Source organism: Silene latifolia, chromosome Y, assembly GCF_048544455.1.
Source record: "Silene latifolia isolate original U9 population chromosome Y, ASM4854445v1, whole genome shotgun sequence".
NCBI lineage: Eukaryota > Viridiplantae > Streptophyta > Magnoliopsida > Caryophyllales > Caryophyllaceae > Silene > Silene latifolia.
Genome location: NC_133538.1, coordinates 230,229,096 through 230,257,047, shown reverse-complemented (window position 1 = coordinate 230,257,047; position 27,952 = coordinate 230,229,096). Strand labels below are relative to the sequence as shown.

Sequence of the window (27,952 nt, the reverse complement as noted above, 5' to 3'; positions counted from 1 at the left end):
TAATTCCTGCCTGACAGTTTTAAGACAACATTCAACAATGAACCAAGGCCAGAGTTGCGCCTTTTATATCTTCTACAGTATTTAAAACAAAACCGACAATTAAGACACCGTAGTGCCAGAATTACGCATTGCCATAAAATGATATCTGGACAATTGACGTAAAATGTCAGTCCACTTTACACAGCTCTTGAACAAGTTCGGATTACAATTTTCATTACACCCCTAACCGAAATAGATGGATCAAAACATATTTTGGTTACACACTACGGTTTCATTCATGTCAGTCCTAAAAGCTTTACACTATAACGCATTCCTTGATTGATTAGAACCACGCTTCTGCATTCCAGGGATCACCTCACTCAAAAGATCTACATAGCAAAAGGTTTGACGGCAACATGAGTATATGGATCAGAAGGAAAAATAGCATCGTATAGCTGTTAATACCTAAAAATCTACATATCCGACATATAGGCAGAAACATAAGTCTATAGACGGAATAAAAATGATCATGGGAAAACGAAAAGATTAAATAATACCTTTCGTTGATTTTCTTGCCATCGTAATAAGGTGACCGCAACTACCTTTCTATATGAAGCCATAGCCTGTGTAACAACTTTTGTGTTATAAATGTAATCCAACAATTATTAAACGCGCCAAAGGTAGATTTTTTACTCTTTTTTTTAAAAAAAAAATAAAGGTAAAAGCGGAATAAACCTTGTAATAACTTGCAGCTTCCCACTTAGATCTGTCACGTCCAGCTTCCAACCACTTGAGTACATAAAGACCACAATCATGCCTTCGCAAGCATACCACAAAAACAGCCAGTTAAAAATCTGAGTGGTTAACGTCAGACACCAGGATATAAAAGAGATGAACTTACAAGTTTGACTGCTGTGGAACATTCTGATGCTCAAATTCATTTAGCGGAACACCTACCAGGTTTTTGTACTCTTTCGAACGGCATAAAATACGAACGACATTATTAACCTACAACAAGGAGACTAAATTTAATCTGAAAAGGTTTATATTTAAATAAAAGGAAATTACTAAAAAAGCGGATAAAATCTAGGTGTGTACCACTCCAGCAGCAATCTCCAAATCAGCCCGAGGATCCTTAGAACGTAACGAGTTAAGGATGTAGTTCTTCTTCATATCCAGATCACACACACAAAGAAACCAGTGTTCCTTTTCGATGATGGGGATAAAAATCTGTAACACAATATAATAAGACACACAAGTTTCCTGAACGGAAAGCGGTCTACTCGTACCAGTTTTGATAGTCTAACATCACATATTACATGCCCAACTAGACAATAGTGGACTTACAGCTTTTACGCCCGTCCCATCCATTGGCATGTATGCGGAGGTTTTAATGTAGTTGCGACCAAGCGTTTTGTCTCGATCTGGATTAAGATGCTAAATTGGACAGCAACACAGATAACTATTACAAAAAAAGTAAGAAACAAAAAAAACAAAAAAAAAAAAAAATTCAATAAATTGATTATTGAGGTGCAGCCAATAAGAAGGGGGTACTCACACGTGCGGTTGTTGGAATATACAACAAATCTGGAGAGTGTATAGTCGAATATACCCCAAACATGTCAATTACCTGCATTTGAACCATGAATGTTGTTAGACGCTGCGTAAAATGGAAAAGGACAAGTTATTACATAGTAAGTAAGAGTACCATGTCAGCAACCCATTTCCGAGGTCTCAAAGAGGACATGCATTCTTTTGTTAATTGCCCGAAGTTTGTCCGAACTACGATGTCGCTGAAATAAACAAAATGTAGTCAGTATGTGGTGATAATAATTACCACAGAAGATATTGAATAATTTCGATAATTTAAAAATGATAGTATATGAAAATTATTACTTTGTAGCTGCATCTCCATCTGACGGTGAGAACGCATAATTCAAAAGGTGCGAATCAGTGTAGCCGACTTCTTCAACGACTTGTTTTCTTTAACAGAAATGGGAAAGAAATATTTAGTTGGTGAAAGGTAAAACATTAACAATTCACTTTTTTTTTTTTTTTTTTACGAAAAAAAGGACTGCTTACCCAGTTTTGATGTTGAGACGCCTTGCAGATATCAACACTTGGTTCGACAGTTCATTCTGAGCGCATGTGAGGATAGCAAAACAGTACTTCAGCTTTTGCCTAAAAAGGACTTTGTCAACTGCAGCTGCTGTCCTGGTCTGCATGGGGAAAGGCAAATGACTATCAGTGTGGTTGATGTATCTACCGAATTGAGAAGCGGGTGGGAAGATAAAAGTACACTTCTTACATTTACGACTTGTGTTTTGAGAGCTGGACGGGAGCCTGTATATGTCTCCATGTAACACATCAGGTAAATGCCGTCATCCACTTCATCAATCATGTGCATTTTGGGCACAAATTCTTCACATTTAAAAAATTGAACTTTCCCAAATTTGGACGATTTGGTAGTCATTACATTCCGAATAAAATCCCTCTACAAGAAATGCATCAGGCTAACGTCACAAAACACATGGATGGAATGAAAACCGACAATGAAACTTTGGAAAGTATAAAGGGCAGTAGGAACAAATACTCACCACCGTCCGGACAGGACCAGTGAACATCATACTTTTAGGTCGCTTTGGGTGGATAACTTCAATCGTTCGGGTCATGAAGTTGACACAGATCAGGAACGGCTCAGGAAGTGTGAATGGAAAGAACATCTGGGTTTGAAAAAAAGATATGGTTACCTTAGTGAAAACAACCAGCCAAAAATTATACATTAAAATATAAATAAGACGAAGATGCGAGATACTCACTAATTTCAATTGTTCATAATCGGTGCCATCTTCACATACAATTCCCTGCAATTAATATGTGAGAGAAACATTGAGACCCAAAAAGTACAGAACAAGCTGATAAAGGGGATAATATGACAATACCAATTCAAGTCAATAATGAAAATAAATATTTACAAATGAGTGCCTTACATTGGGAGTAACAAAAGCGTAAAGACGCAAAGGGGACGAGGCCGCTTTTAACTCCTCCCTCTTGTTTAAAAGATGACCCCATGTATTGATTACATTTGCAGATATCTTTGTGCTTACGATCAGAGACTTTAAATCACATCGTCTTAATTGAAAATGCTGATTTCTGAACAATACATCGCTGAAAATATGAACACATGTAGATGCATTGATTAGTGCTATATATACAATTTTTAAGGTGTTAGTTACGCTAAAAAAAAATATATATAAATATGTATAAAAAATATGCAAACATACCTATCATCCAGTCCATCCCGAAATACTAACTCGGTAACATCTTTCTCAGCTTGGCTCAAGTCAGAGAGCATGGATATGTTCCTTACCAAAAAAGGCGATTTCAAAACAGTTGGAACAACTATGTCCCTCTTGCTATGAGGTTTGGCCTCTGTTTGGACTGGGAGAGCAGAGATTATCGGACGGATCTGAACTGAAGTAGGTGCTGATGGGGGGGAATTAACAATTGGCTCAGGTCGATCGTATGTAGCAGCTGAATTGGATTTTTCCTGAGATTCAAAAAGGTTGAAGGTGGGATACTCGGGAGCAACTCGTTGTTTCTTTGGAAGAGGCTCATTAACGGGGTCCTTATTAAATGCATTACTTAACTCAAAGAGGGCTTCCAAGAAGGTTGGGTCATCCCAACACGGATCATCACCCGCACCCCCTGTTGTAGATGTCACCCGGGCACCGTGAACTCTCGTATCTGCCATATTCACCGTATCAGCTGTCACATGAGCACCGTCTAAATCACCAGACACTTTTGACCTTTGTGCAGCACCAGATGCAACATTAAACGCTTCAGTGCGCGCATCATCAGATCTGCCTTTACTATGATCACTGTTAGTCCCAACATCTCCATCAGCTTTGCTGGGTGGTGTTAAATGAAACCCGCCCAACAAAGAATCTGCCATTGCAGAAAGCTGCCCAACGATCACAGATTGTGGCATAATAATTTTAGCATTGTTGATCGCTTCTGAAAAGTTCTCAAATGCACGAGCAAGAGCTTTTCCTGCCTGGGCCATGTTCTCAATACAAATACTGATACGCGATCGTTCATCAGTCACATCAGGTTGATCTTGCTCAGGTACATTGGCAGCTGGTATGTTGGGTTCCACATACCCTTCCCCAAAACATCCTGGATGCTTCTCCAACCGGGTTTCAATAAAACCAGCACCAAACCGATGAGCCTGCCCCTTTTCTTGTGATATACGGTATGAAATCTCCTCCTTGGTCCACGTGCATAATGTTGGAAACACACGTGCAACCTTTCTCGTCTTGAAAACCATCCGATCAAGGTAGATGAATATCAGCACCATTATAGGACCTTTGAACGTTTTCGGACGACCCCCGTTTGCTTCACGTAACTTATCAGTCCGCCATTGTCTGACACTATCAATCAAGTTGTTCCGGGTAAAGTCGCACCATTTTAGGGTTGGTATGATTGAGACATCACTAAGACACTTGAGAATTCTGAGGCTTGGCACATTACCCTTGACCCCCATTAGGAAAGAAGACACTATGAAAACAATGAAATTTCGTTTGAAGTGTTCACCGCCTTCCCGTTGCTCAGCCATCTTAGACAAGATGTGGGAAAACTGAATTTTTTCAACACCAGCATATTGGGACTTCCAGTCCTGAACCAGCTTCATGAACTCGTTTGTCTGATCATATTTTCCCGCTTGTTCAATCGTAACCTGACCCAAAGGCAGACCTGTGCTGAGATGGACATCTTCATCCCGGACAGGGAGTTGGTTGTTTAAGAGTGAGGACGTAAATGGGTCAAACTCTGACACAAGCCAGTAGGCTAGATGTCCAGGAATCATGTCAGTCTTAAGGCATAATAACCCACCGAAACCCATCTCTCGAATGTCTGAAATTTGCATGTCAGAAAGCCCACTGTTTATGAACTGAATAAGGGAGTTAGGACTCATCCTAGTTTTTAAAACCGGGAAAGCATATTTGGAGGAACAACCGGCCTGGTTCGTATCTATGTCAGATGCCGCGTGTTGTTTGCCAGATGCCACTTGTCGGTTGCCTGTCCCAGATACCTCTATTGCCAACTTGGTTGATATGGATCTTTTCATTGTTACCCCTGTTCAAGAAAAATGTAACCACACGTATCATTAATGTACCCAACAACCAAAACCGTGTACCTATACATATGTAATGATATATTGGATGAGAGTAATTCTGACAGACCGTCATAAAAATTAAACATACAGTGCATAGTTTAAATACCAATTTTACATACAGTGTATAGTTTAATTAGTTTGTATTTTTGTAATCTATAAAGGGGTCAAACAAACGGACCTGCAAAGTGTGAGACAATAGGCACAAAAGCAAAGTGTGGAATCTAATAAAGTAATGGTAGTTCACTACCCACAAGCAAACAGACCTGCAATCTATATATATGTGTCTAGAACCCGTTAAGATGCATATAGTGACGAAAGAGTACTTTATAAAACCAGCGTAACCAGCGTACTGTATGCCAATAAAAATACATATGTTAAGACAGCTGGTACAACAACAAAAGAGGGTGATGGTTGATAGTGTATTTGAAGAATATGTGGCATATAAAAAACTAATGTCAGATAGGTACCTAGTATATAAATTAGCGTACCTAAATCCCGGTATAACGTATCTAACAAGAGCCCCTCTTAAATGTTGATAAAACAACAAAACACAAACAATGCCACACACCGAATATATGGCACATTAATCAAATAAATAGGTACCTAGTATCTAAATTAGCGTACCTAAATACCGGTATAACGTAACTGACAAGAGCCCCCCTTAAGTGTTGATAAAACAACAAAACACCAACAATGCCACACACTTAATATATGGCACATTAATCAAATAACTGTAGTTGCTGATAGTTTATTTGAAAAAATACATGGCGTAACACGACCGAATGACAAAGATGTACCTAGTATCTATACAGACGTACCTATATCCCGGAATAACGTACATACTGTCAACGAGGGCCCCTAATTGGTGATAAACAAAATAATTCCACCAAAAAGTAGGTATGAACACATATTTTTTTTTTTTTTTTTTTTTTTTTGACATAGACGGTCTTCCACAATTAACATTATCAAGAATGTCATTGACAATTAAGAAACAAGTACAAATATTTGAACAGTAAAATAAAATACAATATAAGGCAGTAAAAAAAAAAAGACAGAAAGAGGGGTAAATACCAACAATGCCACACACTTAATATATGGCACATTAATCAAATAACTGTAGTTGCTGATAGTTTATTTGAAAAAATACATGTCGTAACACGACCGAATGACAAAGATGTACCTAGTATCTATACAAACGTACCTATATCCCGGAATAACGTACATACTGTCAACGAGGGCCCCTAATTGGTGATAAACAAAAGAATTCCACCAAAAAATAGGTATGAACACATTTTTTTTTTTTTTTTTTTTTGACATATACAAACGACTGACAGTCAGAGACAACAAACACCATGAACTGATAATTAAAATGATGCGAAATCGATGAACTAAAAGTTGTAGTGAACGAAAAACAAAAAGCAATCAGTAAAAGCAGCAGCCAAAACACAACAAAAAGTATAAATAAATCATACAAACTAGACGGATAATGAACTTAATCACGATAACAGCAACATTGATAACGAAAACTCACCAAAAACGCAACAAAATTAGACCTAACAAAATAGGAAACACATGAAATATCGCAACAATTGAAAGTCGAAATGGAATACTGTGAAATCAATATAACTAAGGTTACATGCAGGACGAATTGAAACAGTAAAAAATCAAATGGAAAAAGTAAAACAATACCTAGCTGAAGAATATAGACGACGATGCACCTCAGATCATCGATTTCGATCAGGTTAATTGAAACAGACAAGGAACCTGCAAATCACATGAACAACCGAAATCAAAATATAATCACAAACAAAAACTAAATCAAACAATTAATTAAACGCAAAACAGCGGGAATATTACCTAATCACAACCACACTCTACAATAACACAAATTAAGCTCAACTAGATCTGCATTATTGATTAAAAGCACAAAGTAAGTAAAAATACAGGAAATAATTAAGCTCAACTACAAAAAAAGTCAAATAAATCGATATAAACAACTAAAAATTATGATGAATTTACACCGAAAGATACTTACGAAATTGAAAGAAATATGACGATTGAAGATGATATAATGATACGGATGCAAACTATTAATCGTTGTCCATTATCATCGTCGTTGAATTTCTTCGACTTTAGTTAATTTGAGGAGATGATGAATTTGGGGAAAAAATTAGGGTTCTGTTAGTGGAGAGAGAGAGAGTGTTCAGGAAAAAAATGAGATGAGAGAGAAAGAATTTTGAAGAAATGAAAAATTAGCGTGATATAAACCCGCGCAATAACAGTGCGTTAACAAAAATAATCTGCCGTACGATTTAACATAATCCATTGGTTGTAGTTCGTTCTCACCGTTTGCACCGAGTATTCGTTCTCACCCGATCCTAAATCTATATATATATATATATATATATATATATAGAATCAGGATCTCGTGCGAACTAAATTAGGGTGCGAACCGTACGAATTCTATCTCAGCCCTTAGATCAAATAAATCAAAGGCTGATATTAGATGACTTATTATTCCCGTGTTTCATCTTTCTCCAACCACATACACTAACCCCATAACTCCTTCATCCTTATTCGTCAGACCACCACCACCATATCATCACCGGAGCTCCGGCGTCAGTCTCGTCGGCACACCACCATTGCTCCTCCATCAGATCTCGTTGTCGACGGCGCTTCTTTCCATCCATCTTCGTCCCTCTATCTTTCCCCGCAGATTTAACGACCACCCTTGTTTTCGCTCGTCGCCGGCGACAATAAAATCGAATAAGACCATTTTATGATAACTTCAATGCTGAACAATGTTAAATTAGGCTTTGATTTTGAATTTCTGTTGTAATTGATTATACATGGTGCTTAATAAGTCCAGATATTGTGAAATTGTTATGCTGATTGCTGAAATTTGGATAAAATTGTTGATCCACTAATCTATCGTTGGGTGAGGGGTATATATACAATGATTCTGTTATAACAACCTATTTACAGCTGTATAACTACCTATGTTAGCTGTACATTACACATCAGCATGACATGTCAGTCTAACCAACTCACAAAAATTAAGGCAGCATTGCCACTCAATGTTGCACTTGAAAGTATTCGGTATTGCGTTGTTACTCTAAACATCTTATAGTTTTTGCTCTTCTATTATTCTTTTGTCGTGTGATTGTTTGCTCTTTTCACAGGGATGATTTTTATATCCGACGCTGGATGAAGAATAAGTCTGCCAGTGATCTTGTAGTGCTTCTCTGTCGTGACGAATTTGTATGGTGCATCAGATTACAACTTAGTAGGATCATATTCTTGTTGGTGTTGCATAGAGTTTGACCCATTTAATATCCGATGGTGTCTTGCTCTTATTTCAATTGCTTTTGACAGAGGAATATATTGGAGACAATAAGATTGCTTGTACTGAAGACGACAGATGTCTACTGTGAATTTTTACTATATTTGAAACAAGGAAAGATGGTTGAGTTGTGTGCGTTGCTGATGGTAGCCCATAAAGAGCTCTTGGCATCAGACTTTATGGTGGACACTCTGGTTCCAACATCAATCACTCACAAAGATGGAGGTGCTGGGCACGGGAACTCGCATGAACATAATGATCCAGTCGAGAGAGAAGAGACGGTTTTATTACTAGCTATATTTGAAAAGATAGGTGGTCATCTTTCTGCATATATTAGATTGGAGCAACGAAAGGTAATATGTCGATATGGTTTTGCAGTACAAGTTATCAATTTAGTAAGTCTTACGAACTTGTCTTTGCTGAAATTTGGATAAAATTGTTGATTCAAGTTGTTCATTTCCATGAACCATTTGATTGATAATCAGACTATATAGGTTGATCAATTTATCAGACTATATAGGTTGATCAATTGAACCATTGCTAGATCTTTATACAAGCCTACAGTGTACAGATATACAGTTAAAGGTTAACAGGACATGGAAAACTTTCGACATTTTAACAGGCATAATAATTATATTGCTTTACATTTCAATGCGACCTTCATATTGCTCACTGCATTCTCAACCATTATCTGAACGGAGTTTGACAAGAAAAAAGCAATGAACAGCGATTCCTCAGTACCATCATTCTTGTTCTAAACACGAAAATCTTCAAATTTGTAGTTGTCATTTTAGCATTAGAAAATCAGTAACAAGTCAGCAAGTAAGACGGGAGCAAAGTGAGCAAGCAAAGAGAGAAAAGAAAAGTAGCTCCTCCGTTCACCTAGTGTGACAAGATTAGTAAAATTTATATCACGAACTCCATGCTCTCGGATATGGAGAATAAGACTGTGATACAACCAATACTGTTGTGGTGCATTCCCGTGACTGATAATTTTGACCGAAGTTTTCCTAAACTCTCATTTCAACTGATGGAGTTCCTGTCCGTTACACTGATTACAGTGAAACTGGATTAAGAAAATTGCATGGAAATTGGGAAAGTATGAACTCTGAGAACATATGACAATATTAACCAGCTAAATTTAAGATTGAATGTGTTATAGAAGCTCCTAAACACATTACATTAGTACAACCTTTCTAAACTACGTAGTACTTTGAACAAATTTAGCATTAACCACATTGTTGTTAGCCATGTATCGGTACTATACGCCTAAACAACTATACCATAAAAGCATGATCAAAATATGCATCTTTATTAAGATGCTAGGCTTACACAAACTCTAGCATCCTTCACAAAATCTAGCATCCTTTTATCTTCCATACATGTCTCTAATCCCAAGCTTCTTTGGCGATCGAAAAACCAACTTTTTGACCCGTTTTCCCTAGACGTTTGGGGCCCTTTTTGATGGAATCCTGAATTCGACTCTAGCCAATTTACCCGGGACTGCTCTTGACACTGCTCAGTTTGAGAACACTCTGGTAGACTGGAAGGAGACCCAGGAAGCACATGTGTTTAAAGTGGATCTTCCAGGGTTGAAGAAGGAAGAGGTCAAAGTCGAGGTCGAAGAAGGTAGGATTCTACAGATTAGGGGAGAAAGAAGGAGCATGAGGAGAAGAATGATAAATGGCACCGTGTTGAGACGAGCAGCGGTAACTTCCTTCGTTGAATCAAGCTTTCGGAGAATACGAAGATGGAAGAGGTTCAGTACAACAGGAGCTGGTAGTATGGGTATTTCACAATATATCCTACCAACAAATCAAGTACCATCCATGGAGCGGTCCAAGTGACTGTAATGCGCAAATTTGAGGTCGAGGAGTTTTCCCCAGGAACTAAGGAGTAAGGATCCCTTTATTCTCATCTAGAGGGCAACATAAAATTGTACTTAAGAATCCATCACAAGATTATGCAATTAATGAGCAAACTGGTTTATAGCATTCTGAAGGTGCCTGTACATCAGGCCTTACTTTCAAGCTCTATATCTGGAGTTTTATCCGGTTAATTTTTGTGTTCTTTATACGCATAAATTCTTGAAGAATTATACTTTCTTATGGATTTGGAATCAGCAAGATTCATTGAGTAAATTTTTCACAATAGAGCTTCAAAGGCTATCACGCAGAATGCAACTCGTCTCCTAGCAAATGACCTGTCAGTATTAAAATGCTCATATTTCCCAAACCAGGAAACATCATGGGGTAATTCTTTTTGGAGAGTGTAGCTAACTCATCTAGCTTCGATTTGGTATATTGGTCACCTCGTGGTTCATCTTGGATCAAGAGTTATGCTATCTGAAACTTTCTAATGCATGCTGAAATGTACAGCACAGGTCAGCCACGACCTGCTATCACTCAAAGCTCCATATCTCGAGTTCCAGGAAACATTTATGGGTGATTCTTTTTTGTAATGATAGCTAACACCTTTAGCTTTAAACTGATATAGCATGGACCAGAAAATGCCAAGAGAGCAGGGAGTTACGACCTCTGCAAGAAACATCTGATTCGTGCAATGCTATGGATAGCCTGTTTTGGCACCTGTTTGAAACAATGACATTTCTAGGCCTTGAATGGCACTTTCAAGTATGAAATTTGTCCTTTATTTTATCCTAAAGGTGTGAAAATCCAATAATCCAGTCAAGGTTTAAAACTTAAAACATAAAATGCAACAAACCCAGATTTGCAAAACAATTCTTGACCCAAGTCCAACAATCTTGAGATCAATCAATAGATCAAATTTCCAATCAACCTCACAACAATAATTAAAAATGAGCTGAAAACTGTATCAAGAAAATTAAATAATTTCTATTAAATCAAACAAAAAAGTTGGAAAATTACCTAAATTGAAATAATCTTTATGTTTGAATCATCATATTAAGATGCTAGATACATTCCTTTACCTTGCTAGATACACATCTCTCGCATGCTAGATATACTCCTTTAGTTTGCTAGATACACTCCTTTAACTTACTAGATACATATCTCTAGTAAACTAGATACACTCCTTTATCTTGCTAGATAATACACTTCTTTACCAAGTTAGATACACTCAGTTACCTTACTAGATACACATAATTAGCATGTCTGTTTTTGTATAACTATAGAATTTCAATTGTCAACCATATAAAGCTATAGGCTTAGAGACAGATACTTGTTACCATTTCTAAGATGAAATATAAAAGTATCCTTTATATGAGAGGAATCAAATACCAAACCATGATTATAGATATTTTTATTTTTACTTGCAGTTCATGAGTATTTCTTACAATATTCGGTTCTCTATATAGTATGCTACTCTGAGGTAGTAATAATTCACCAAGGGATGCACGATAAAAGGAAACAAAAGCAGTAAAATCTGATCACTCGTGATACAACACCCCTTTGGATCAGTTGAGTCTGGCATTCTTAGTTCTGATCACCGCGGCTTCAGTTAGGACGTTGGTGGAGTGATAAGGAACTTCATTCTGCTCTTCATTCAGTAACATAAAGTGATGCGTCAGCACTGAGGGCAACAAACTGGTTTAGCCCATCTTTCGAATTCCTGCATGCGTGCAGAATGGGGACGGATCTCCCATCCTACTGAAAGTATTCAACTACGTCAAGAACACCTGCAATAAATGACGAAGATAAAGTTTGTCCCATCCTACTGAAAGTAACATAAAGTTTGTCCCCATCCGAATTCAGAAAACTAAATAACAACATAAAATTTCCGTTAACATTATATTGACAGTCAGTCTAAAATCTAAATAACTAAGATAGATATAGACGGAGTATCACCACTAAGGTTAAATACTCGGCATTAACTCAGTCTGAACCGGTTTTGATGTCAATTGCACGGACCTTCGCCATTTACAGTCTTTTGTGCTTTTAGTGCCATATTTGTAGCAGTATATGGCTTCCTGAGACAAAAGGAAGAACTCTTAAGGAAAAAAAAGGATATTTCAGATGAAGCTAAACGCAAATTGGTCGATAACTACTGAGTATTTAATACCAAATTCATGATATCATGGGATATTCTTTCTGTTGTATGAGTATATATAACAAATTCTGAATTTGTCCCAAGATTGAGAAACTGAAGGTGTTTATAAAAAAATTATTTGGATTGGAACAAGATTATCATTCACTCTTTCCGGTTCAATACTTTGTTGCTCTACAATAAGACCATACCATCTTCTTAACAGTTCAATATAGAGTACCTATTTTACAATGAGCAACGTTATCGATCTTCTGTTTTCGATCTTGAGCTGCCAGCTGCAAATTTCAATCTATTGGGGGTTAAATACAAATAAAAAAGCTATTCTGACATGAGGGCAGGTTAGGTGACACACCGGCGCAACGACTTCTGGTTGCCGATGAGGTTATTGACGTGTGTATAGGTGATTGCCGATGACTCATGATGGTTGTGGGGATCATTGGTAAGGTGGTGTCGCAGGTTATGGCAATGGAAATACAAAATATCAGTCCAGGTACACATGGTACTATTACCGGATACACAAATCGATTTGTGTATCTGGTAGTAATACAATGTGTATCCGGTATCAATACCATGAGTATCTGAAGTAATAATAACTAAGAAGGGTATTTTCATAGTAAATAATGTATCCAGTTGGTAATATGAGATATCTAACTAACTAGTCTATGGTAGTTATATATCGGTAATCACTTTGAAAACAGTATATGAGAAAGCCTGACACATCTATCTTAAATAGACTATAATTAAGTGAAGAAAACCATGTTTTTTTAGTCGGTGACACCGTCTCTGGGTAGGATAGAACATGAAGACATCAACTTACTAACCTGATCACACACAGGACAAGCATCACTTCTTTCCATCCACCCAAGAATGCAATAGAGATGAAAATGATGCTCACATATTGTGAGCAACTTTGGATTTTCCTCTGTGTAATCTGCGCATTAAGATAACAACCACTCTAGCACAATTACTGGTTTGTCCGTGCACATGGTGGGACAAAGAATCACTGGTTCTAGAAGAACAAACAAAAAAGAACACTCAGTGAAGAAGCCGACGACGAAATGGCTGCCTAAAATGTCCTTAAAAGGAAAATGGAATGCATTATATTAGAGCAGGAAAAAGATTAATTTTCATTCTTGATAATTAAGTGTCATACTACAACTTCCTTACATAGGCAGCAATCCCCTTCGATAAACAAAAGAAAAGGAATACAATTCTGGTAGCTGTCCTACGCTCGTATCCCATGTGCTTCTATAACGGCTCTCATTCAATGATTATTGGTGCATCGGATCCATCAATTGGTGGCTGGTGATTGTGCCCTACTGATCTACCATATCTCCCCTTCCTAGCAATTACGCCACAGCCCATAAGACAACATTGTCATTACTGGAATAATAATAAATTAATAATGATGTGAACAAACAAAGACACTGGTTTTCCATCAATAAGTTAAGCTAACAATGAACACCGTCACTATCATCCACAATAAGGTAGCGATGCGCCGACCACCGTCGCTTTCACTGTGCAGACCACTATCGTCACTCTCAATGCGGTGACCACTTGAATAACCACAAACGCTTTTGATTCGAAGCCTACATTACCTAGATACACATATTACTTATTCCAGATACACATATTACTTATTCCAGATACACATATTTATGCATTCAGATACACTTGTCAATTTGTGTATCTGGTAGTATACCTTCATGTATCTGGCGACACATTTTATGTATCCAACTAAATAGCACGACTAACCCCACCCCTGACACAACAATACCACACCCACCGGCCACCACCCCTCGTCTTCAACCTGACAACCACCAGTTGTCACCAACAGCAATAAAGACCACCTTATTATCCAACCACCACCATGCCTAGCCGGAATTCCTAAATTAATAACCTTACCAGTCATCCAAAAAGCCATCACCGGCTCCATTTGATCATACCATTGCAGAAGATTTCCCGTCACAAATTTAATTTCTCCGGCGTACAGGTCTTGTGCTTCCGGCGAGATGAATCAATGATGTGAAGCATAAAGGAGATAAACGGAATAAGAACGGGGTCGACTATGGTGAAGGTCGACATCGTTGGTAGATTAGGTGGTCGCATTGGGGGTGTCTACGTTTTCCGGCTATGATTGATGGTCCGACATAGGCGATCGGAGGTCGTGGTGTCATAGCGTGTCGGGGTGAGAGAGAAAAAGGATACGAATAAATGTCAGGGAGCATACAGGTGGAGAATAGCTACAATTGAAATGTCAGTGGATGTTTTATTGATTTGGGATAGTTCGTACGGTTCGCACCGTAACTCGATTAAATCGAACCCGCCATATATATATATATATAAGCGGGTTCCATTAAACGCGTGGATCGCGTGGCGTGTCAACCCAAAGATTAAATACAAAGTATTAATTACAAATTTGAATATTAAATATAAACATAATAAATGCTGTATAAATCTCAGCAAAATATATTATAATTTAATAAATTTTATTATAAAATTAAATTAAATAATTATGGTGATTTGATACTAAATTTATTAAAAAATTATTTTGATATAAATTTTAAAACGTGAATAATGTTCATTGCGAAAAATGCTTCAAATTGAGTATAATTTACATTATATTTTTTTTGGTGCGCATTTTCTTCATATTTATTGAAATATTTTTATTTGTAGAGAGATGATTAAAGTGAGTGTCTCATAATGTTTTATGTTTACGTAAAAAGACATTTTGAGAAAGTTATAAAACTTAAACCATTAAATCCTAAGAAAAATATATTTAGAAGAGTCATTGTATTTCTTAAAAACATAACTTAAAAAAACTACTAAAAGATACTCCCTCTTATTCACTATGTTCTTCCACAATTGTTTTTAGGTAGAATTTAGTGGGGTATGATATGTGGATGTAAATGAACTTAAGAGAGAGAATATGGGGTCATAAGATATTGTAACCACAAAAGATAGACAAATAAGGAAAGTGGAAGATCTTAGTTAATTTGCGAAAGTGTGGATTCGACACGTGGCATATAGAAAAAATTATTTTTAAAAAAAATACATCATAAATATCAAAAGTATGTTCATACAAGTATACGATGTATGTCCAGATGCACCAAATTTTTCATAGGTAGTAAAATAACTAAGGGAGGAGTACGATGTGGATTATAATTCCAATAACTTTAGACGTCGAATTTAGTCAATTAGCCAGTTCTATGAAATAGTAAATGGAGCATTATAGATTCAAATGGGCAATTTAGAACGAATGTGCTACATGTTCAAATATTCAATAAATGCCTCAACTTCCAACGAAATTTTTCGTTGACCTCCTTCCTACATATGTAGCCATACACAAGTATAAATATTTAGAGGGGTGCTATAGACCTTCTCCCTCCAACCTTTTCTTCTACCTTCTTCCTTTCCCTCTCACAATTGATTAAATTTTGTATATATCATGTGGGGTCGAAAAGCAAGTAGATGAAGCAAAAGAAACGATATTTTAATCGATTGTGAGAGGAGAAGGTAGAAGAGAAGGTAGATATAAATTCTCAAATATTTATAACAAGTAGTTCTTTCATCTTAGTGTTAGAGTTCTTCTATCTTTTTCCTCCTCTCATATTAAAAAATATTTGCCTAGATGTTAAGCTTTTAAAGTACATAATTATCAGTACCTTATCTTTCTCGATTTTATTTAGCTGCTTCGGAATTGCATCGCTACAAGGATTTAAAATAATGTGGAGTTCAATGGAAACTTTTATCAGTATAATTTTTGTGCACCTGAAATGTTATCTACAAAAAGTGTGTAATAGAAACTTTCCTAAGGTACCAACCTCATACTAAAATTATTTCTTTAATTATTTGTATTAAACTTATTTAATCATAATGGTTAAATGGCCAGTGATAATGAAGGAAACGGGCTCGGATTTGTACAAGTGTTACTCAACATGAAAGTATATTCTTAATGCATTGAGTTTAATGTAGTTAGCCTGCCATTTTTATTATAGTTTAAGAGAAATGTATTTGATTGCCATGTTCCCATGTATTTCGTATTATGTCTCTGATGATTATCATATTTCATATATAATCTGCAATTAAAGTACTTTGTGATAAGAGAAAATTTTTATTCCTTGCTTTGCAAGCTAAGTTGATAAAAGAAAATCTGACCATTCAATATTGCCCAAGATAACTAATTAATAATATTTTCATCAAATTGTCATAACTCTATTTAATTTGAAGGGTAGCATAAGTTGTTCATAGTTTGTGTTTCTTTAAATCTTCCCAATATACTAAAGAGGACGATAATAGTAAAAAAAAGAAATGAGAGAGTAAAATGGAATATATAGAGGGATATGAGTATTTACAAATTTAGGGTATTTTAAGTTTCAATTTTGCTATGTAAGTATGTACTTTTTCCAGTTTTAAAACTATATCCCTCTTTCTCAACCAATTATTTATCTTTTTATAAAGATATTATGAACAAGCAAACAATTCACTGTGTATATATACAAAAAATTCACTAAGTTGCTAAAGAACCATAGGCTAATTCACCAACATATACAATATTTAGGAATGATTTCATATACTACCTCTACTTTACATTTAGCATTACAATAACTAAATATAAAGCTGGATATGTTCATTGTTCATTGTAGGCTTAATTTGTCATGTCACATATCCAATCTGATCATTAGTATTTAGTAAAACATAAGCATAAGTTATAAACTTAACTAAAAATACAAAACAATACATAGAACACATTGACCATAGAAGTACTAATTATAAGTCGAGAATTAATGTCAAGGTTAGTTGTATAATCTTGAGGATGTTTTAACTAAAAGATATATTAATTGAACAAGTACATATATACATACACAATATGTTTTTTCAAGAAATACATCATTACTTTCAATAGTTAAGATTGTGAAACATTTATATCTTACAATAATTTGAATAAGTGCATTTGAATAGTCAAAACAAAGTAATGATTATTAAGTAATATAGTATTATAAACAACATGAAAAAGTAGAAAACACGTTACATTTTTCTTTAATATCTTTAATTAAATATGTATAAGTCAAATATAAAATATTGATTATGACTAACCAAATACTCCGTATTACTTTTAGTTAAATATTTTATATGTTATCTTTTAAATACTTTGAAGTTAAACATCAAAAAATAATATTTGAGAAAGTTCAACCTTTTATATTTATAGGTAATAAACTCTTAAATATCATTATATATAATTGTTTAAAAAAACAAAAGGTGCAAATTTCTCATAGATATGTTTGACACATATCACATGCAAGACACAGTCAAAACATTTGAATAAGTTGAGTTTGAACTCTATATGTTTGATAGATAAATGTCACATGTTATACATAAAAAATTAAAAATTACATAAAATTATGTTCACATCATTTTGAATAAATATTAATTGTTTTGAGACATAAAGTATCGTGAAATGATATAATTTGAGAACTTATTGTTGATTGTTGTATTATTCGAATAAATTTTATTTTGATTAATATGATATTTCACCAGTCACAAATTTATTTATAAAACGTTGATCATGCAGAATTAATCATCACTTATTAGTTTTAATTAAAACTCTTATGTATTTTATTTTAAAACATTGAAGTTAAACCTAAAAATATTAAATTTGAGAAAAAAAAATTATAAGAGAAATATTGAAGGTCATATATGAATTATATAATTTTTCTTCAATTATAATCATAAAATATTAAAACAGGCCGCGCGAAGTGCGGGATACTACCTAGTTCAAAATAAACTTACCCTCTTATTTTGATAAAAAAAAATAGAGAAAACACTACCCTACCATATAATTAAATTTGAACCACACAAACACTTACCAAAAAAAGAAATTGGGAAGTTATCGTGAATAGACGAAAAAAGAAATATGGAAGTTTATTGTGAATTGGAGGGAGTATATAATGGAAGATCATGTATCCCTTCTAAAAGGTAAATCATTAGTCATCTCTTTTTCATTTTGTTTTCTCTAAAACATGTTTATGTGTATTTATCTTTAGTATCGTCTTTTTATGTAGGTTTGGTTGCTAGTGGAAAATCAATTACTCGGCAACGACGCCATTTTGTAAAATGCATACCCCCATCACTAATTCAGTTCTTTGATCATTAAGCCATGGAATATCGTCTTTTTATGTATATTTGATTAAAGATGAGGTTAAGAGTGTACCTGCTTGGATTCGACTTCCAAATTTGCATTTGAAATTCTGGAGTAAAATATTGGTTAAAATTGCAAATCTGGTGGGTAAATATATCAAAAGTGACACTGCAACTGATCAAAAAACTAGGTTAGGGGTTGCACGAGTTATGGTGGAACTAAAACTGGGACAAAAATTCCCTGATAAAATTCAGTTTAGATGATGCGTGCATTTTATATAATCATTTTAAGTCTTATTTGCACGCATTTCAATGCAATTCCCGTAGTTTTAGGCTACGAAATGCCCCGAATAGTACTTTGGTTCGTTTGGCTTTAATTGCATGAATGGACCTGAAAGAAGCAGAATTGAGCCTTTTACTGTCCCTTTAGCTCGCATGTAGGAGATGAGTAGATTTGGAGCGGAAATACTGCTGGCTTGGGATGCGTGAAGACGTCTTGGAAGCTAAATCAATGAGCTATGTGCTGTTTTCAGTGGCAGTTAACTCGATCGAGAGCTTTGCTGGCCTATATGCTCGATCGAGATCTTTTTGATGGTGAAGACCAGTCAATCGAACTCCTGCTATGTTCGATCGAGATGTGGCTAATTGGTGTTCCTCGATCGAGTAGTTTTTATACTTGATCGAAAGGTTTTTGGTGGAAGATGTTCGATCGAGTAGATTCAAAGTGCTCGATCAACCAGTTTGTTATCTGACGCGAGATTTTCTTGCGTGAACTTATTAACTTATTATTTAAGTTATCGCATTAGGTTAATAAATATCTCCCCTATATATAGGAGAGACTTAATTAGGTTTAGGTATCTTGAATCTTTTCATTCAGTTTCTCATTAACTTCAGAACTTAATTACTCTTGTTCAACGTTGCTTTCAATTTCCGGATCTCAATTGTGTAATTCCTTTCTCTCTTTAATTCATAGTATTATTTCCTTTTGCAAACATTTAATTCTTTTGTTTGTTATCTCATCTTCATACCTTGTTTAGTATAGTTTTATCAATTGTTTTCAGTTTTATTGTCGTTATGCGTAGCTAAATTCCTTTATGCTAGGACATAGGGGAGTCATGGTAATTAGGGAGATTAAGATTAGGTGATTAGGCTAGGCTGAATTCGTTTGTGTTGTTAATCACCGCGTTTAACAGTAATTAGCTGCTTGAGTCGATGCATTTAGCTAGTTGATTTGGTACGTCTTAACCTAGATCAGAAGATTGGAAGGGGTAAGACCTGCAGTGAACATTAGGACATTCTATGAGGGCGGAAGCTAAGTTAGTAATGTTTTGGGGCGAATAGCGGACCGGAAGGACCTTTTCACTACCCTGCAAACCGAGTTTATGCCAACCTTTGACCCTAGATTGGAGCCCTAGGAAACCATGGTGAACCGACAATCCTAGCATTTCTCTCTCTTATTTGATCACATCTTACTTTTACAGCAATTTTAGTTTATCTATTGCCTTTACTTTTTGTTTTAATTTAGTACTTCAAACAAACAAAAAGCCTAGTGACACCGACAGACCGAGTTAGACAAGTCAATAGTGACCGCCTCCCTGTGGAATACGATACCCGACTTACCTCTGCTACATTAATTAGAACCAGTTAGGTTTATTTTTGATAGGGTTGCGACAGCCGTGTCAAATTTTGGCGCCGTTGCCGGGGAGGTGGTAGGATTCACTAATTCCATTAAATAACATATTCATATATGTCACATTTTAATTTAGTCATAAAATTAAAACTAGATCTTATGCATGCAAACATAAATAAGATAAGAGAAGAAATCGTCACTCTTACATTGAGGTTTCGGATATTTGGGCACAAATGAGTTCTCCTTCTCACTTGTTCTTGAGCTTCCTTATAATGGATGAACAAGGATCCAAAATAGAATCCCTCCCAAAAGTTTATACCCAAGGTAACCTGTTAAAAGACTAATATTATTAGACCTAGAACAATATTAATCTTACTAAAAATGACCCAAAATATTTATTTTGGTCTCTTGTTTATTCGGCCAAGAGAAGGGAAGAAATTGAGTATTTTCTATCTCTAAGTTCTAGTAATGTTCGAGAGTAGAATAATTTCTAACACTAGAAATATATTGTAAAATTGTGAATGAATAATTAGAGGAAAAACCCTCTATGATCCCCTTTAGAAAACCGGTGGGGAGGGTGGAGGAGAGCCAATGCATGGGCTTGTTTTTCTACCCAAGAAATCATAAGTATGCATGGCTATATTAGGTTTTAATCATCATGTTTTCCACTTAAAAATAATTAACACAATTCAAACCTAATGCTCCCTCCATTTTCGGCACTTATATAAAATGGGAGGTCCATTTTATATTTGTCATTTGTCAATTGTCACATGTTACTAGTCATGTGTAATTGTAATGTATTTTTAACATATTAAAAATCAAGGTATTAATAAAAATACGTCATGTACAAAATCGACTTAGTAATTCATAATTACTTGTACCAAAACGGTTTATCAATTATAAATCACAACGTCTTGTATTTATAATAAATTATTCATTCAGTTTCAATTGTTTCGTAAACAATAATTTTATCTAAGTAATAAAACAATTTGATTACTTAGACTGTATCTTATTTAATCGAATTACAATAAGACACGTCAATTATACTCACAAAATTGTCCGTCAATTTTAAGCAATTTAATTAACCCGTATCGACATACGATCAATTAAATAATCAATTAAGAGTGTCACCCTTTAGGTATGACCTAAGGGGATCAACTGATCACCACCGTCGCACGACAGTAATTTCAAACTCTAGTCAGCCAATCATTATCGATATGTGTGGACCAGTTGACTGTAAAATATTACATCCCACATGTATTCTTAAAATGAGATTTAAACATGTGATCATCATGATCGACAGTTTTGATCGCATTATTGTCGGAGGACACATATTCCAACAATCTCCCACTTGTCATCGACAAGTGTGCGTCACCAATTCTCTTGTTCTATTACTATCTCCCACTCAATGCAAGGCGTCTTTCAGGTTGTACTTGCAAGTGATCATATCGAGAGTGGTTTCCTCGATCTGGAGAATAACTGATTGACCGGAATTATCTACCATAGATACCTTCCGTGCGTGGCCACGCATTTCCAGTTCATTACTCCTCGAGTGGCCCTGAGATATTGTTATAACCCTGACAAGGGGTGGACAATTCCTATCGCACTTATTCCCTTCGACTAGCCACATCCATCATAACCCAAAATATGCCAATTTGACCCGATTTACGAAGGTCGTAGTAACATAAATCAAAGTTAATCTGAAATTGTGCCACCTTAGGCGAACAATCTTTAGTCAAAAGAATCGACTCATTTGAATACTATAGTAGCTCTCGCCACGACCAGGCTATATAAATTTGCCAGAACTCTATAAGCGGTCATTAGCCCGATAAAGTGTTCCTAACAGTCTGCCTATGTGATCGACTAGTCATCTCACATGACTCTATGGCACTTGAACTTGCCATCAATCGCATCACACTCTAGTCACTTCGAGACGTCACCTCATGTAAGTGAGTATGGGCGAATACAATGCTAATCCGTGTTCACTTTAACGGGGTTCAATTGTCTCTACAACCCGTTTGGATGTAAAAAAAGTAAAAGGTGAGTTAGTAATAACTCAAACGACAAATGTGGACATCACATTCAGGCAGTCAATATCATATTACCACCTTGTGATGTATATTGTAAGTGTGTAAACACTAGTTACTGCAACATGAGTTTAACATGCCATGTGTCCACGTGTTCAAACTCTTGAATTGCATTTTCCTTTATTTTCATGTTTGTCTAGCATAGCATGAATCTCACCAAGTACATATCTAGTTTCCCAAACTAGGTTTAGGTTCTTTACTTTGAGAGAACTTTGTTGTTGTTTATCACATAACAAATGAATTATGGTGGATGACATAACTTGCACTAGTCAAGTGTTCTTCCAACTCATAATGTACTAGGTATATGTTTTATAGGATCTTGTAATAATTGTCAAAATGATTAGCCTAGAACTTCTCATAAGTCCTAGCAAATTTTGAAAATACTAGTTTTGAGTAACTTCTTACTATAACCAAATATCTTTTCAAACTTCGTCTTTTTGGCTTAAATAGCTTAGGATTTTCATAAATCCTTACGCGTTTTCGAACTTCAATATGTGCAACTTCTTGTCACATAACAGAGTGTTCTGTCAAACACTAGAATAGCTCATTAGTTCTTCTCGAGAATTCATGACAATTCTTCTATGGCTTACCAATGACTCATCATGCTCTTAACCATATGATTCATGATAGGACATGTGCATGATTTTCTAATGGCGGAAACATTAGTAATCTTTAATCATGTGATCAACCATTCTTAGGTTCAATGAATGACCATGACTGCTTATGGTAATTCCATTTTCATCGATAAGAATAACCTACGTTTCTCGTTGATTTGATGTGCATTTCTCAATGCCTATCCAACATCCCATGATGTGATTGGATTCATCTTAGTCCATTTTCATCCAGAATTGAAAACTCAAATACTTCTTTGTGAAGATAGTACTAGCTCGTCATTCTCAATGAGTAATGAGTTATAAATTTTACAAGATGATAGCTCCCATTAAATTTCATGTCTTCACATGATAATTTCAAACTCCCACTCAATTCCACATGTTTTGTAATTGACTACTCAATCGAAACATTTCAAGAATTGAAATACATTTTGCTTTGCCAATTTATTAAGATAAAAACCATATATGCTCCCAACATATCCTTTCAAAATACCCTTTTGAAAAGGTTTCAATCTTAAACTTATGGAAAGAGATTTTAATCTCTAACTCATTCATTTTTATAATGATGCGTAGCAATGTCATTATTTAAAGGCGAAAACCCATTTAATATACGTCCTTCTCAAAATACCCTTTTCGGAAGAAGGTTTAACCATTTCATTTTCATAATGAGGTTAAGTAATGACACTAGCGTGGTTAACAATTAACTTAGCTCTTGTAGACATCGGCATATCTTTCTTTGCAACTTTTAGTCATAAATCTCATTTATTTTCAAGGATGCAACTTTGTTTCATTTAGGCTCTTAAGTAAATATCAATATTGAAACTCTATTTATATCTAGTTCATAAACTATATTGTAAAATTGTGAATGAATAATTAGAGGAAAAACCCTCTATGATCCCCTTTAGAAAACCGGTGGGGAGGGTGGAGGAGAGCCAATGCATGGGCTTGTTTTTCTACCCAAGAAATCATAGGTATGAATGGCTATATTAGGTTGTAATCATCATGTTTTCCACTTAAATATAATTAACACAATTTAAACCTAATACTCCCTCCATTTTCGGCACTTATATAAAATGGGAGGTCCATTTTATATTTCTCATTTGTCAATTGTCACATGTTACTAGTCATGTGTAATTGTAATGTATTTTTAACATATTAAAAATCAACGTATTAATAAAAATACGTCATGTACAAAATCGACTTAGTAATTCATAATTACTTGTACCAAAACGGTTTATCAATTATAAATCACAACGTCTTGTATTTATAATAAATTATTCATCCAGTTTCAATTGTTTTGTAAACAATAATTTTATCTAAGTAATAAAACAATTTGATTACTTAGACCGTATCTTATTTAATCGAATTACAATAAGACACGTCAATTATACTCAAAAAATCGTCCGTCAATTTTAAGCAATTTAATTAACCCGTATCGATATACGATCAATTATATAATCAATTAAGAGTGTCACCCTTTAGGTATGACCTAAGGGGATCAACTGATCACCACCGTCGCACGACAGTAATGTCAAACTCTAGTGAGCCAATCATTATCGATATGTGTGGACCAGTTGACTGTAAAATATTACATCCCACATGTATTCTTAAAATGAGATTTAAACATGTGATTATCATGATCGACAGTTGTGATCACATTATTGTCGGAGGACACATATTCCAACAGGAGGCAACCAGTTTATTTACTTGTTTTATATTTGTCTGTCTTTAACCTCAAGAAAGTTATTCCTTGAGGCAGTTCTTATTTTTTCTTCTAGTTTTGTTCTAATAGGTCCTACCTAGACATGATTTTTGGAGAAAAGCGTCAAATGGAAGGCTTGAGTACCTTTGATTATTCTACCAAGATGTCTAACGTCTCCAGAATTATAGCACAATTTGAAGCTCAGAATGCAAGATCTGACAAGTTGGAGAGTAGACAATCTTGGGGTGGTCCACCTCATTTCCATACTATGGCACAACAGGTGGTCTACTGTGAGAGATGTGGTGCTGCGGGGCACAATGCTGTTATTTGTATGGTGGAGAACGACGAAGTCTATGCGTTTAAGCAGCGTAGACAAGGTGGTCATTCCTATGGCAGCCACAATGGGGCTTACCTAAACTTTACCCCACCTTCGCAACAACCGACATATGTGCCGCCACATCCGTTTCAGCAATGAGGCTATCAAGAGCCTCCATTTGTTTGGCCGCCGCAACAACAAAGCCCTTCCCCTACCAAAAAGAATGAAGAGATTGCTGAATTGACATCTATAGTGAAGACACTTGCGCTGCAAGCGCAAGAGATTATGCAAGCTAAAGATGACGTTATCAAGAGACTTGGGACTCATTTGGCTCAAGTAATTGTCGAGCGAACTTTTAGGCAACCTGAGATGGTATATGCTGTTCTTACCGAGAGCGGTCCTCCTTATGAATGACTTGAGTTGCCTATTGAGAATCCTGAATTTTCAGACTCGGAGGATGATGCTACTATTCAGGGAAAGGCGTCTTTTAATGAAGTTGTGACAGATTCACATGGTGTGCTCGATCGACTGGTCTCTGATGGTCGATCGTGCAAGTTTAATAAAGAAGTGCTCGATCGAAGGGATAACACAGCTCGATCGAGTACTATGGAAAACAAGCCTCTCGATCGATCGGTTCAAACTGCTCGATTGAGCATTGATAAAACCTCTCGATCGAGAAGTGAAGTTGCTCGATCGAGTAACATTACTGCTAAGAGTGATAATTTGTCGTCTAAATCTAATTTTGACGATAAATCTATGAAGGAAGATAATCCCTATAGGCCCTGAGTTCCATTTCCAGGGAGGCTACCGAGGAAAAAGACGGAACAACAATTTGGCAGATTTGTCGATCTTTTGCGAAGTCTCAAAGTTAACGTGCCGTTTGTCGAGTTACTCACCCAGGTACCCTCTTACTCAAAATTTATGAAAGAAATTGTTTTACGTAAGAGGAATATAGATGAATTCTAAACGGTGGCTTTGACTGAAGAGTGTAGCGCACTTCTTCAGAATAGGACCCCTCCTAAGCTTTCTGACCCGGGTAGTTTTTCTATACCATGTCATATAGGGACCCACCTGATCGACAATGCTTTATGTGACTTAGGTGCTAGTGTTAGTGTCTTACCTTTATCGCTTGCTAAGAGATTAGGTTTGACCAAGTTTCAGTGTACTAGGATGACCGTTCAGATGGCCGACCGTTCTTTATCATGACCTTTAGGAGTTTTAGAAGATGTACCTGTTAGGATCGGGAGGTTCTTTATTCCCGTCCACTTTGTTATTTTAGACATACCCGAGGACACCCGTACCCTTATTATCTTAGGGAGACCATTTTTGCACACTGCTGGTGCAATTGTGGATGTCGGGGCTAGGACACTTACCTTTCAGGTAGGAGGGGAGAACTTGGTTTTTACCCAGTCAAGTATACGCAGGGCACCTATGAAAGTCATATCATGTAATGCTATCCCTTATGTTGAACCCGATGGGGTTCCTTCTAACCCTTTTATCGCGTCACATATTGTTGTTGACTTGACACCACCGCCCCAGTTTGGGAGCAAGTTGGAGGAATATCTCTTTGTTACTTCTTCTGCGGGTCTTGACTGGTTGAAAGACCCAGGAGGCGGGCATGGTACGTTGAATTTGGAGACTGGAACGGTAAGAATTGATGACCCGGGTGGAGGTTTGGAAGAGGCTATGCCGTATAATAAGAAAGCGCGCGAGGAAGCAAAAGGTGGAGGCCATGACGCTGCGAGAAGCTGCTATTCTTCGGTTGATGCGATGGTGTGGAGGCCTAAAGTCAAGCTCATGGACGCCGAGGGGACTTCATTTAGTCAGCAGCCTTGTTGTGGACAATTTAGCTGCTTTGGAAGATGATGAGGAGAAGGTCGAGCTGGGACCTATCTGAAACTAGCGCTGACCGGGAGGCAACCCGGAGTTTAAAACTTTTCAGTTGATTTTCAAACATTTCAGTTTTTGTTACGTGTTCAATAATTAGTTTTCACGACTATAGACTGCGAAACAATTTAGACTTGGTTTTTGGTCGTATTTGTGTCGCTATTTGCGTATCTGCAGGTGCTTCAAAGGACGCCTAGGAATTCGTGCACAGAGGGATCTCGATCGGGTACTTTAATCTTTCGATCGAGTACTTTCCTCCCTCGATCGAGTACTTCACCCACTCGATCGAGCACTTCCGCGATCCTATTCTACTCGATCGAGTACTTTGCTCTCTCGATCGAGTTCACTTGTTTTGATTCGCGTCCAGTGACGTTGTTATGTGGCTATTTGCGACCTCCCTTGTTGCTGGCTGGTTTGAAGAGGTCCGTACTTCGCGTTATCTTGTAGGTTTTCCGCGGCTACACTCTTCTTTTCAGTTTGCATTTTCTTTCCCTATTTTGGGTATAATGAGGGCATTGTATGGTTTGGTTTGGGAAGGGTATATGCATTCATATCTGTGTTTGCATATTGCTTTTATTGCATTTCTGTTAATCACGTTTAATTTTTGTTATTCATTTTTAAAAAATTGAAAATTCAAAAAAAATTTACAAAATTCGAAAATTCAAAAATATTCACGTTTATTTTTGCATTAAGGTTGAGTCGGGACGGTGTATTTCAATGATGAAATTGTACTGCATTTAGTCCTTTTACTTAAGCCTTGCAGAAAACGAAATATCTTTTAGCATAGTCAATTTGCATAATCTACGAGTTTTTGTTTAAATTTAGCTGAACGAATAGATTTGACCTGATATTTTGGCAATCTACTTATAATTTACTCCCTCCATACCAGACCAATGGTAACATTGACCGTTTTGCCACTATTCATGGTCGTAGGGAATCTTCGATAATATTCTTAATCTATAAGACAAAGTATAGTCATGTGAGATCTTGTTTGATTTATCGTCATGAATGCTATAAGAATATCAAATTTTTATAATTTTTAATAATGTATAACAAA

The 27,952-nt window shown here is 36.1% G+C and overlaps 2 protein-coding genes and 1 long non-coding RNA gene across 4 annotated transcripts; 1 reads left to right on the top strand and 2 right to left on the bottom strand.

The window, feature by feature from the left end:
• Positions 1-99: 99 nt before the first annotated feature.
• On the bottom strand, positions 100-7,460 carry LOC141627122 (uncharacterized). The gene is made up of 18 exons (XM_074440581.1): positions 7,191-7,460; positions 7,013-7,060; positions 6,845-6,919; positions 3,264-5,115; positions 2,970-3,147; positions 2,799-2,843; positions 2,577-2,702; positions 2,288-2,473; positions 2,062-2,198; positions 1,876-1,962; positions 1,688-1,772; positions 1,538-1,609; positions 1,327-1,416; positions 1,078-1,209; positions 881-987; positions 715-796; positions 537-602; positions 100-368 (listed from the first exon to the last, which is right to left on the bottom strand). Exons 4-18 carry the CDS (start codon positions 5,105-5,107, stop codon positions 360-362), a joined length of 3,246 nt encoding a protein of 1,081 aa, XP_074296682.1. The 5' UTR covers positions 5,108-5,115; positions 6,845-6,919; positions 7,013-7,060; positions 7,191-7,460; the 3' UTR covers positions 100-359.
• Positions 7,461-7,595: 135 nt separating this feature from the next.
• On the top strand, positions 7,596-8,932 carry LOC141630204 (uncharacterized). Its single transcript, XM_074443062.1, has 3 exons — positions 7,596-8,254; positions 8,338-8,416; positions 8,531-8,932. The coding sequence occupies exons 1-3, from the start codon at positions 8,181-8,183 to the stop codon at positions 8,930-8,932; spliced, it is 555 nt and encodes a 184-aa protein (XP_074299163.1). The 5' UTR covers positions 7,596-8,180.
• Positions 8,933-11,755: 2,823 nt separating this feature from the next.
• LOC141626276 (uncharacterized) lies at positions 11,756-14,797 on the bottom strand. 2 transcript variants are annotated; one of them, XR_012535877.1, is made up of 2 exons: positions 13,678-14,797; positions 11,756-13,533 (listed from the first exon to the last, which is right to left on the bottom strand). It is a non-coding gene; the product is annotated as an uncharacterized LOC141626276 (long non-coding RNA). The 2 variants fall into 2 exon arrangements; XR_012535878.1 differs by having other exon boundaries at positions 11,756-13,455.
• Positions 14,798-27,952: the final 13,155 nt, after the last annotated feature.

Bases quoted from the DNA above. Each gene is read 5' to 3' on its own strand.
- LOC141627122 (XM_074440581.1), bottom strand. From the start codon at position 5,107: ATGAAAAGATCCATATCAACCAAGTTGGCAATAGAGGTATCTGGGACA. The intron at 3,148-3,263 runs GTATGTTTGCAT...TCATATTTTCAG, and splicing joins CGGGATGGACTGGATGATAG to CGATGTATTGTTCAGAAATC. The intron at 2,844-2,969 runs GTAAGGCACTCA...TATTAATTGCAG, and splicing joins ACGCTTTTGTTACTCCCAAT to GGAATTGTATGTGAAGATGG.
- LOC141630204 (XM_074443062.1), top strand. From the start codon at position 8,181: ATGACATGTCAGTCTAACCAACTCACAAAAATTAAGGCAGCATTGCCA. The intron at 8,255-8,337 runs GTATTGCGTTGT...CTCTTTTCACAG, and splicing joins GTTGCACTTGAAAGTATTCG to GGATGATTTTTATATCCGAC. The intron at 8,417-8,530 runs GTATGGTGCATC...TGCTTTTGACAG, and splicing joins TTCTCTGTCGTGACGAATTT to AGGAATATATTGGAGACAAT.